Source organism: Pyricularia oryzae, chromosome 1 (genome assembly GCF_000002495.2).
Source record: "Pyricularia oryzae 70-15 chromosome 1, whole genome shotgun sequence".
NCBI classification, from domain to species: domain Eukaryota; kingdom Fungi; phylum Ascomycota; class Sordariomycetes; order Magnaporthales; family Pyriculariaceae; genus Pyricularia; species Pyricularia oryzae.
In genome coordinates this window covers 5,234,679-5,246,092 of record NC_017844.1, presented here as the reverse complement: position 1 = coordinate 5,246,092, position 11,414 = coordinate 5,234,679, and the positions used below count along the sequence as shown (strand labels likewise).

Genomic DNA, 11,414 nt, shown 5'->3' with positions numbered 1-11,414 from the left:
CGCGTGCCAGCGAATCTGGGGCTATCAGAAAAAGAAATACAACAAAGTGAGATGAACCAAGGAAACATCCTTGTCATGGGAATCAAGCAAAGAATCAACACGACAGTAAATCGTAGAGCATAAAGATCAACCTACCCTGCCACGGGCGACCAAATACCAGACAACTCACCAAAGTGAACCCAAGTGAGGTAATCTCAAATTTAGGCACTTTGTTGAACAACAGACTGTACCTACTGTAGGTGGTCGGTATTCAGTCAGTCCTGTGGCTGGGGTGCGTCGTTTAGCTCGCTATAGATCGCGCCTCTCCCATTTTCCACACTTGGGATTGGTCAGTGCTCGGCGCAGCGGCGTCCAGTAAACTGCTGCGGGCTGGCAAGTGCTCTAAGAATATCCCTCCCTCCACTCCCCCCGTCAGAAACCCCCCACTTGACGACATTCCGAAACCCCCAATTTCGAACCCGACGTCGCCTATTCATTCAAACCACATCCACGACTGCATTCGATCACCTGCTGCGAATTCATCCGCTCTTGCGCTTCTGCCTGTAGAGGACGCGTAAGGCCACTCGATAAAGAAATTAATACAGCCAGCCCGCGCGAACGCACAAAGTAATCAATAACCCCCGACTTCGAACTGCCGACCCATCGATTTGTGGCACGCCCGCCATGTCATCGGGTCCCGCTGGGCTCGGGCATGAGACGGCCCGGGGCCTCGACGCTCACGGCGGCGTCTCTGTCCGCTCGACACGTGGCCATCACCACGCGCCGTCGCTAGATGCCATCGCTACCCAGAATACCGAGATTGAGGACTCGCGATCGTCGTCATCGACCAACTCGCCCGTGCCCAACGAGAATGAGGAATCCGACTTTTTCCTCGGCGCCAACGATTCCCAGTCGTCCCTCGGCGTTCCCAACCTACAAGATATGCAAGTGACGGACGATTACGATTGTCTGGCGGCGGTTAACAAGCTTCCCAATGAGATCCTCATCAGCATCTTCTCGCGCCTCTCGTCGACGGCTGACCTGCGCAACTGCATGTTGACATGTAAGCGCTGGGCCCGCAACACGGTTGATCAACTATGGCATCGGCCATCTTGCACCAGCTGGGACAAGCACGCCATGATCTGCCGAACCCTCACCATCGAATACCCATACTTTTCCTACAAGCACTTTGTCAAGCGGCTGAATCTTGCCCAGCTCGCTGAGAAAGTTAACGATGGAAGTGTCATGCCTCTGGCTGTCTGTAACAGGGTCGAGCGCCTGACGCTGCCCAACTGCAAGGGTCTGACCGATTCCGGATTGACCGCCCTTGTCACAAACAACGACCACTTGCTGGCGCTTGACATGTCGGGAGTTGAGCAGGCCACGGATGCCTCTGTCCTTGCCATCGCAGAGCACTGCAAGAGGCTTCAGGGCCTCAACGTCTCCGGATGTACCCGTATTTCTAGTGAGGCGATGGCAGTTCTTGCCCAGAGTTGTCGATACATTAAAAGGGTATGTTGCCTCCCTTAGACAACCTGAAAACAACTGGGTATGACTACAGACTGACATGCAGCCCACAGTTAAAACTCAACGAGTGTAGGCAACTCGGTGACGAAGCTGTCTTGGCATTTGCCGAGAATTGTCCCAACCTACTCGAAATTGATCTCCTGCAATGTAGACTGGTGGGAAATGCTTCCATCACTGCTTTGCTTTCCAAAGGACAGTCGTTGCGGGAACTTCGACTTGTCTTTTGCGAACTCATTGACGATGGCGCTTTCCTTTCTCTGCCACGAAACCGGACCTACGAGCACTTGAGGATCCTTGATCTCACCTCGTGCATACAACTGACAGACCGCGCCGTTGAGAGGATTATCGAGGTGGCTCCGCGCCTTCGCAACCTAGTCCTCTCGAAATGTAGAGCTATCACGGACACGGCCGTTTACGCCATCTCCAAACTGGGCAAGAACCTGCACTATGTACATTTGGGCCACTGCCAGAACATCACAGACGAGGCTGTCAAGCGGTTGGTGCATTGCTGCACCCGTATCCGCTATATCGACCTCGGCTGTTGTATTCACCTGACGGACGAATCCGTCACAAAGCTGGCCACTCTTCCCAAGTTAAAGCGTATTGGCTTGGTTAAGTGTTCTGGGATCACGGATGAGAGCATTTTGGCACTTGCTAAGGCCAACCAGAAGCATCGTCAGCGCCGAGACCACCAAGGAAACCCAATTCACGGTTCTTTCCACAGCCAGAGCAGCCTTGAACGTGTGCATCTAAGTTACTGCACCAACTTGACCTTGAGGGTGAGTCGTTTCCGCTCAGTGCAATTCGCAAGCGAGAGAAACATGTTCTTGTTTGAGTGGTTGCGCCAGCGCAGATACTAACATTTTTGCGCAGGGAATAATCAAACTACTTCAGGCATGCCCCAAATTGACACATCTCAGCTTGACAGGCGTTCAAGCATTCCTGAGAGACGACTTAGCTCAATTTTGCCGTGATGCACCTCAAGGTTTGCGCGCCTTCCTTTGATGCGATTTGCAGATGTGGTTCTGGATAGTGTACTAACTGGCTATCTGCAGAGTTTACCGAAAACCAGCGCAACGTCTTCTGCGTCTTTTCGGGCCAGGGTGTTGTCAGCCTTCGTCGATACCTGAATACCAACTTGTTTGATGACTTCCACGACAGGCCTGCACGGCGTCATTCGGTCCCAGGTGGCGGTGTGCACACTCACCCGCCAGGTCAAGTCGCAGATCTTCACGCAACCTTGGACGCCTCTTTTGATGACCAAGAGCCCGATACTGTAGAGGACGACGCAGCATACGACGCAGACATGACAATGGACGGCGCAATCCCACCACCACCACCTCCCCCGCCACCCGCGCCCGGCGCACCCAATACCCATTATCAAAGCGTGTTTCCCGGATACCCAGCACCCGATGCAACCGTCACTCTCGAAGGTGGACTTGCCGGCCCATCGCATGCAATTCAACAAGAAGGATCGAACGCTGGCGCAGGTGGATTCAACGCCCCGAGGGCTGATATGTTCCCTGGTGGTTCGAACCAATCTCTGAATCACGACAGGGCCAGAGGTGTGCCCTCTTTGCCGCAGGTTACCATGAGGCAAGATCAAGGCTTTCCAAGTGGTAGCGGGTTGGAGGCCGGCTTGGCGGGTCCTATGCCGTCTGCAAGTATGGGCTCAAGACACAATGTTGGCGAGGACATCAGTCCTGTGTCTTCCAACGGCAATACACCTGAGCCGCCTGCATAACCATAATTGGTCTTGGGGAGGCTTGAATAAATATTGGGCAAGAAGTGCCTCTGGAGTGATTGTATGAGGCGGAAGAAGATGGGCAAAAGGTCAAGATCGGCAACAAGACCGGCCATCTGGGTTTAAAGTCATCGTAGCTTTCTCTGGCTTTTACTTCCCCATCTTTCAGTCTGCGTTATCCATTTGATTGCTTGAGGAAGTTTTTTGTTTGTGTTTTACTCTTCCAAGTTTCTAGACTGTTCACGGCCGGATCGTTCCAGGGAAACCCGAAAGACATATTTAACCAAACTGAAATGAAAGGGGTGTGACATTGCGAGTCAGGCGTGCGATGACTTTGGAAGCTTTCTTATTCTATTTTTGTTTTCCTATGCCAAGTCAGTGGTTTGACGGTGCAAACCAAAGAAAACCTTGGTCTTTCGTCAGCGAGCGGAGATGACAGTCGTCAGCTTATATGGATTATTTGTTTGGTATAGCCTTGGGAGCTTGGCGCGCGGCCTGGAGAAGACGACGGTGGTATATTACTGCATGCAGACGAGGAATATGGGCTTTGCTCTTTTTTCTTCTCTTTTCTTTTTCCTTTTTCTTCTTCTGAGGCAGTGTGAGCATGCATCCTGAGTGTCTTCGGATGTGGAGTCCAAGCGAAGTATTGCTCATTTATCTGTTGGTTGTATTGAGTTGTGCTCTTTCATCCATGGGGACCGATTATTTGGGCTGGGAGTTTCGCTGATTATTCATTTTTTTTTTTTTTACTGTTGTCCCAGTTAAAGGGTTCTTGTCATAACTTGACCGCTGCGGGGCGTGTGACATGACATACAAAGAGAACATGGGATGGGGGAAGGATTCAGGGATTTGGGTCGAGGCAAAGAGACAAGAGAAAAGAGAGCGGGCTGTGAACAGTACCGGCTTCCCAGTTATGAAGAAGATACTGTGAGTGATAGAACGAGAAAGAATAAGGAAATTTATGTCTTGCTATCCTTTTGCTTCTATTTGCCAATGCGTCATTCTTTCCACGTCCTGGGTTGGTTGACAGGAAGACAAAAGATGGGATGGGAGAGGCTGTTTGGAGAAGGTGCTAGAGAAAACAGATGAGGATCATTGCGGATAGTAGTTAAGGTACCTACCTACCTATCTAACATTGAGGTTGCGTGGACAGTTTTGGGTTCGGGGGTGGTTGGGGAGGAGCTAGAAGCGACCGTTGACGGAACAGGGACAGTTGCAATGAAGACGGAGATATCGTTTTTTTGTGCACGGTAACAATTAGTTCTAGATCAAGTATAGAGAGAGCGATAGCCCGTTCTACTGCTACTGTTGCTGCTGTTTGAGCTAATGCGTCTCTGGGTTGATCGGCAACGGGCGCGGGACTAGAGCTAGACAGACCTAGAACTAATCCGCCCACCGGCGTGGGGGGTCTCTGATCGGAAGTTGCCATGGTGGTAAGTCTTGTGGGGTTTCACTCCGAGGGTGCAAAGCTGGAGCTTCTGTTGCAGCAAACAATCAAAATGAAAAAGAAAGGGTGGAGGTTCTATTAGTAGTGTTGCTTATGTACGGTACAGGTACTCCATAGGCGGCATGGGCATGATAACATGAAAAAAGAAAACCCGGGTTGCATTGGAAGAAACTACTGCAAGTGCTAGATCTGGGGACGGACCGATTGGATGAATGGAGCCAAGATTCGAGGCTGTGTACTGCACTGCATGCAGCACATGCTCCCCCATCGCTCGACTCGACCCGACCGACCATGAATTGAAATCAAATGCCTGTTTCAATCCCCACCCCGCTAAAAATTTACCTACTGGAAGGTGCAGGATGGTACTGTAACAGGTAGTGAGTGTACCCCAGCCCAGCCCATCCCCCAGATTTGGATATATCGTCCGGCTTGTCAACACTACCGCCAGAGTGTATGCGGGATATACTTTGGCATCGTTACTGCGCTACCCATCCGGGTCAGGGCTTCGTTTGTCAGGGGGTGTGTGCTTGTTGTGCGCTATGCGGCATTTATTCCAGAGGGGTGTTTGCGCTGGGGAAGCTAAAATAATCTTGATGGCCCTGTCCTTGAAAAGGGAAGAGGAAAAAAAAAAGTTGGAGCAAGTAGAACAGAACAGAACAGAACGAGTAACAAAGGCATCAAAACTGGTTGGTCTCATCTCGAGACGAAGGAAGCCAGATGATTATTTTGCATGGCCCACCCCCATTTGATTGCGACGCCCTGCATCGGCCTCCACTACTGTAGGAACTACCTCAGGTAGGCAAGTATCTAGGTCCTTTCCATTTACTGCTGGGAACGCGCAGGTGCTCAATTTTGTTGCTGTTTCTGCTTTGCCTTTTTGGCCATATTTGGAGAAGGAAGACCAGAACCTGACTCTGGCCAAAACGGTTTGAAGCACAGAGCCATGATGACGACGCAATCACCTTTGCGCCGCCCCCGCTCGTCATTTCCCCTCCAGATGCACGACACAGCCCAAGGCTTGTTTTGAGCGTTACTGGTTGCCAGTCACTCTTTTTTAATTAGTGGCTTTGATACTCCTCATCCTCGTTCACGTTTTCTTGGTTTCTTGAATGCCCTGAGAGAGATGGTCTTCTCCACTTGGAGGATTTTCTCCAACTCTGGGATAAAGGTGAATGGCGCCTGACTGAACTGACTTGTTGTTGCGACTTTGCATGTTGCAGCTCAACCTGTATTTAACGTATTTAATGAACAGCCTGCATTTAGTTTTGTTTCTTTATCTGCAATGACGAGCAGGAATGAATTACAAGTAACATGATTTTGTTATTTTATTGTTGTCATATGCTTAATCTGTCATGCATCTGTTTTCGGAGAAAATAAAAAAAAGGTAAACAATAAAATAAACATTTCAAAAAGCGATAAAGCTAGGCGAGAATAGAAAATCATAATAGATAGGATCGCCAAAAATACTTCAAATGGAACTGTGACGAGTGATTAAACGAGTGGATGGCATGTGCGTACCTAGGCGATGAAAAAAAGAAGGGTTGCATGTAAGAAACAGAGAGTATGGGCAAGGGGGGGAGGCCGCCTGTTGCTGCCAACTGCAAACCCCTGACTGGTCGAGAATCCAGAAGCTCTACCTTGACACAAGTTTGTGCTGCTGATCAGGGTGCAAAAAAACTTCCTTGTGCGGGTGGGCTCCTAGGTGATATTGACTTGACTCCGTTTGTCTGACCGTTGTGCCGACGTTGGCCTTTTTTTTTTCTCTTCCCGCCCCCGACCAACGCTACTTTGCAAACGGCCCTAGGCCAAAAACTGACACCTCACTAACAACTAAATTTGAGCGTCCTGGCGGGAACCTGGATGGCTCAGGTACCTGACAGCAGCAGCCTCGTGTAAGCGTCCTCAGAGGTCACCGCCTTTAGCAAAAACCTCTCAGTCGCCCTTACGCGGCACCGGCGGTGGGAAGGAAGGGCAGTTTTAGTCCCTCCGTTTGGCTTTGATTTGCCATACTCGACATTTTCCATTTCCCCCCCCTTCTTTGTAACCCAACTACACTGCCACCTGTCTCGGAACTCTGCTCTCTCTATTCACGCATCTGGTTCCTGTTTTTATTCTTTGCCCACTTGTTGTTGATCCTATCTTTTCCGTCTCAACATGACACGAACTTATAAGAGGCTTTTGGGCGCACGCCCTCTCTCCCGCTAAGATGGGTGACCCTTCAGTTCACCTTTTTTGCTGCTCTTCTTCCATATCCCTCTTCTCTGTTTCTCTTTTCCCTGCCCTCCTCTACCTTTGCTGTCAGCCTTTTTTTCATCCCATCTCATATTCTTCGTGTCTTCTCCCTTTATCTTCTAGAAGACATCAGACTTCTGAATGGACAAAGTCGAGCTGGCTGTTGCTGAACCTACCCGCCAAGGTATAACATGGCAAGCCGGCCCGACCACAGTCCAGGACGAGGAGTCAGGGCAGCCGAGGGGCCGGCCGGGCACTGGCGCATCGAGGCGGAGGTCGCTCTCTGCACATAGCGTGCGCTCTAGGTCTATCGATGCTTCTGCCACAATCCCAATCCAGTACCGTACGCTCTCTATAGACGTACAGGAGGCGCAGACTCGGACCAATGCCGAGAGGAAGAAGGATGCCGTGACACAAGGTATGTCTACCCACGTTATCATTTTACGCCTGGTCTTAGCATTATGAGTGCAAAGCTTCACCCATTGTGTTATCTCAGAAAACTTCTCGCTGCTGACCCTGCTTTCTGTCTCCTTGAACAGATCTCGCGGACATTGACTGGCACACGTTGGATATTGACATCCTCGCCCGGTCTCTTACAACCTCATTGAAGGATGGACTTTCCGCTGAGCAGGCAGAGCGCCGCATCAAACAGCATGGAAAGAATGTGCCATCCCCTCCGGAGACCCATCATTTCAGGGATATCATGGGCTACCTTTTCAAGGGGTTCGGTCCAGTCCTGCTAGTGGGTGCCATTCTGTAAGTACTGTCCACGAAGCCCTGACGAGCTCTGCGCACCCTCTCTTTGCAAAGGAAAAATGTAACTAAACATGTATGCGCAGTGTTTTCATCGCATGGAAGCCACTTGGAGACCCTCCACAGACCGCCAACTTGGCCCTGGCCATCGTCTTGCTCGCCGTCTTCTTCATCCAGGCCGCTTTCAATATGTGGCAGGACTGGTCCTCGTCCCGCGTCATGGCTTCCATCAAGACAATGTTACCTGACGAGTGCATGGTCCTCAGAGACGGCGTTCAAGTCAACATGTTCGCTGCAGACATTGTTCCTGGCGACATCTTGGTTATCAAGGCCGGCAACAAGCTACCCGCCGACGTGCGCTTCTGCGAGGTCTCTTCTGACGCCAAGTTTGACCGGTCAATTCTTACAGGTAAGTAGGGACTTTCCTCCAATGGAAGTCATGCAGTTCGCCACATGCAGTGTCTGCACGCAAACTTTCCCTTTCTATACATCATACATCTCTACTTACACCGCATCATCAGGCGAGTCACTTCCTCTGCCGGCCACGGTCGAGACGACGGACGCCAACTACCTGGAGACGCGGTGTATCGGACTTCAGGGCACGCACTGCGTCAGCGGGACGTGCCATGGCATCGTCGTCGCCACTGGCAACAAGACCGTCTTTGGCCGGATCGCCAAGCTGACCAACGAGCCCAAGAAGGGTATGACGACGCTCGAGCGCGAAGTGCTCAACTTTGTATGGATCATCTGCTCCATCATGGTGCTCATGGTTGTTCTCGTCATCATCCTCTGGGCGACTTGGCTTCGGAAGGAACACCCAGGCTGGATCAGCGTCTCTGGTCTGATTGTCAGCTGCGTGTCTGTTGCTGTTGCTTTTATTCCTGAAGGCCTTCCTGTGGCCTTGACAGCCAGCTTGACCATCAGTGCCAACATGATGCGCAAGAACAAGGTTCTGTGCAAGTCGTTGAAGACGGTCGAGACGTTGGGTGCTGTGTCTGTCATTTGTTCTGATAAGACAGGAACGCTTACTGGGGTGAGTCCTTGTTGATTCCGCCGTCACCCGAATCCTCTATCGCAACCACATCACTAACAGTTCACAGAACAAAATGGTTGTCACCGACTGTGCCCTTGGAGGCCAAACTCACACGATCGAAGAAGCCCATGAGCTCCTCCAGGGAAGCCGAAGCAACGACTCGGAAGAGTGCCTAGCCGGCAGTGCCATAGACCAGCTCCGCACCATTTCCGCCCTCTGCAACGCAGGAGAGTTCGACGCCGCCACGCGCAACCTGCCTCTGGAGAACCGGCGAATCAACGGCGATGCCACGGATCAGGCCATCCTACGGTTCGCAGAAACCATGGGCTCCGCCATGGCGACGCGTCGCTGCTGGCAGACGCGTTTCGACCTGGCATTCAACAGCAAGAACAAGTTCATGATCCGTGTGCTGAGCAACTCGGACCCCAACGGCTTGGCAGACGCCCTTTCCGCTGACACCGTCTCCGTCTTTGAGCCGGGCGATCTCCTCCTGACCATCAAGGGTGCCCCTGACGTCCTGCTCGGCCGCTGCACCAAGTACGTAGGCAGCAGTGGCGCCACCCTCAATCTCTCTCCCGCCGCCAGGGACGAGGTCGAAAGGATCAAGAACGAGTGGTCAGCACGTGGACGCCGCGTGCTGCTGCTGGCACGCAAGGTCCTATCCAGGGGCTGGGTCAAGAACAGCCCGTCGTCGCCCGCTTTCGAGCGCGAGGCCATGGATGTCGCTTCATCTGGCTTGACCCTGGTCGGGCTCGTCGCCATCGCTGACCCGCCGCGTCCCGAGATCCCAGGCGTCGTCAAAACGCTGAGGGGCGCGGGCATCCGGATATTCATGGTGACGGGTGACTTTGCCCTCACAGCCCAGGCCATCGCGCGTGAGTGCGGCATCATCACGAACCCGGATAGTGCCGTCCACGACGTCTCGGCACTGTCGCGCGGGGTCAACGAGCCTGCGAGCAAGGACGCCCACAGCTACGACACGCCGCCCTCCAACAAGTCCATCGTCATCTCTGGCGCCGACATGGCCGGCATGCTGTCAAACCAGTGGGACGAGCTGGCGGCCGAGTACAGCGAGGTCGTCTTTGCGCGCACGACGCCCGAGCAGAAGCTCCGCATCGTCCGTGAGCTCCAATCCCGCCACCACATTGTCGGCATGACGGGCGATGGTGTCAACGACGCCCCGGCCCTGCGTGCTGCTGACGTCGGCATTGCGATTGGCGGCGGGTCTGATATCGCTGCCGAGGCCGCCGACATGGTGCTGCTCGAATCGTTTGGCAGCGTGGTCGAGGCGGTACGCTATGGACGAACGACGTTTGACAACCTGAAGAAGACGATTGCCTACCTGTTGCCTGCGGGCAGCTTCAGCGAGTTCTGGCCCGTCATGACCAATGTCATGTTTGGACTGCCGCAGATTCTGAGCAGTTTCTTGATGATTATCATCTGGTGAGTTGTCGAATAAAACTGACATCCTTTAACAAGGATAGCCCATTGACTAAGCCATCATTAGTTGCTTCACCGACTGCCTTGCCGGCATCGCCATGGCCTACGAAGCCCCTGAAGCCGACGTGCTCATGCGCCCCCCACGCAGAGTCGGCGTCGACCACCTCGTCGACTGGAAACTCGTTGTGCACAGCTACGGTGTAGTCGGACTGATGGAGACGGTTGTTTCCTTTGCCATGTCGTACTGGTACCTGGAGCGGCAAGGGATTGCCTTTTCGAGCCTATGGTTCGGTTTCGGAAATCTTCCCGAGGGAATCGACCAGGACTTTTACGAACACCAGCTGAATGTGGCGAGCTCGATATACTTTGTCACCCTTGTCGTCATGTAAGCCATTACCCACATCTGTCCTGTCATGACTTGTTGTGACCTTGTTGCTAATGCCGGGACGTGAACGATAGGCAATGGTTCAACCTTCTCGCCATGCGGACGCGGCGGCTATCCATCTTTCAGCACCTCCCCTTCTTCAACAAGGACTCGCAGAATCTCTGGATCGTGCCCGCTGTGCTCTTCTCGCTCGTCATGGCATTCTTCTGGTTGTACATCCCAGCCCTGCAGGTCACGCTCGGTACCACGGCCGTGCCCGTCGAGTACTGGTTTCTGCCCATGGCGTTTGGCCTTGCGCTGCTGCTTTTCGACGAGGGCCGCAAGTATGCCGTCAGGGCATGGCCCAAGGGTGTTGCTGCCAAGATGGCTTGGTAGCAATTTGATCGGAAGATGGGTGACATGCGTTGGGTACCCAGATGCGTGAGACATTAGACCGGGTGGATTTCTTTTTGTTATTTATTTGTGCTTAGCGGGCGGTCAAGCGTTGATATCTTAATTGAATTTCGTGAAATGAAAAAAAAAAAAAAAAAAAAAAGCAGAGCAGGCGTGATAGATGACAAGTCGCCATTGATATATCAAGCGATTGATCGAGTACTAGGAACCGGTCTTTTCGCCAAGCAACGATAGTGTCGCTCCTCGGTACAGCAGAGTGACAACCTAACGACTAGTGGGCAGGATGATGAACGTGTTGAACAAGGAGAATGAGAAAACATATGGGTTGCTGCGGTTGAAGCCTTTGCTTTTGCTTTCTTTGTTGGTTGATTGTCCCGGTACAGTCGGGAATACGGTGTGCTCCTTGCGCGGCTACACTGCCAAGAGTGCATGGCGTCGACTGCGCCTGGGATGACATGATTTGACTTATGTTCGTTGCAAG

At 52.4% G+C, this 11,414-nt stretch overlaps 2 protein-coding genes across 2 annotated transcripts; both read left to right on the top strand.

Moving 5' to 3' along the window:
- Positions 1-423: 423 nt before the first annotated feature.
- On the top strand, positions 424-4,280 carry MGG_13065 (SCF E3 ubiquitin ligase complex F-box protein grrA). Its single transcript, XM_003710258.1, has 4 exons — positions 424-1,491; positions 1,560-2,285; positions 2,380-2,491; positions 2,562-4,280. Exons 1-4 carry the CDS (start codon positions 664-666, stop codon positions 3,248-3,250), a joined length of 2,355 nt encoding a protein of 784 aa, XP_003710306.1. The 5' UTR covers positions 424-663; the 3' UTR covers positions 3,251-4,280.
- Positions 4,281-6,739: 2,459 nt separating this feature from the next.
- On the top strand, positions 6,740-11,075 carry MGG_16361 (H/K ATPase alpha subunit). The gene is made up of 7 exons (XM_003710257.1): positions 6,740-7,347; positions 7,469-7,685; positions 7,769-8,091; positions 8,204-8,715; positions 8,783-10,158; positions 10,223-10,540; positions 10,615-11,075. Exons 1-7 carry the CDS (start codon positions 7,071-7,073, stop codon positions 10,913-10,915), a joined length of 3,324 nt encoding a protein of 1,107 aa, XP_003710305.1. The 5' UTR covers positions 6,740-7,070; the 3' UTR covers positions 10,916-11,075.
- The last annotated feature ends 339 nt before the right edge of the window (positions 11,076-11,414 follow it).

Coding starts and splice junctions, on each gene's coding strand:
- MGG_13065 (XM_003710258.1), top strand. CDS start 664: ATGTCATCGGGTCCCGCTGGGCTCGGGCATGAGACGGCCCGGGGCCTC. Junction 2,286..2,379: donor GCACCAACTTGACCTTGAGG/GTGAGTCGTTTC, acceptor ATTTTTGCGCAG/GGAATAATCAAACTACTTCA. Junction 2,492..2,561: donor TTGCCGTGATGCACCTCAAG/GTTTGCGCGCCT, acceptor GGCTATCTGCAG/AGTTTACCGAAAACCAGCGC.
- MGG_16361 (XM_003710257.1), top strand. CDS start 7,071: ATGGACAAAGTCGAGCTGGCTGTTGCTGAACCTACCCGCCAAGGTATA. Junction 7,348..7,468: donor GAAGGATGCCGTGACACAAG/GTATGTCTACCC, acceptor CTCCTTGAACAG/ATCTCGCGGACATTGACTGG. Junction 10,159..10,222: donor TTCTTGATGATTATCATCTG/GTGAGTTGTCGA, acceptor AGCCATCATTAG/TTGCTTCACCGACTGCCTTG.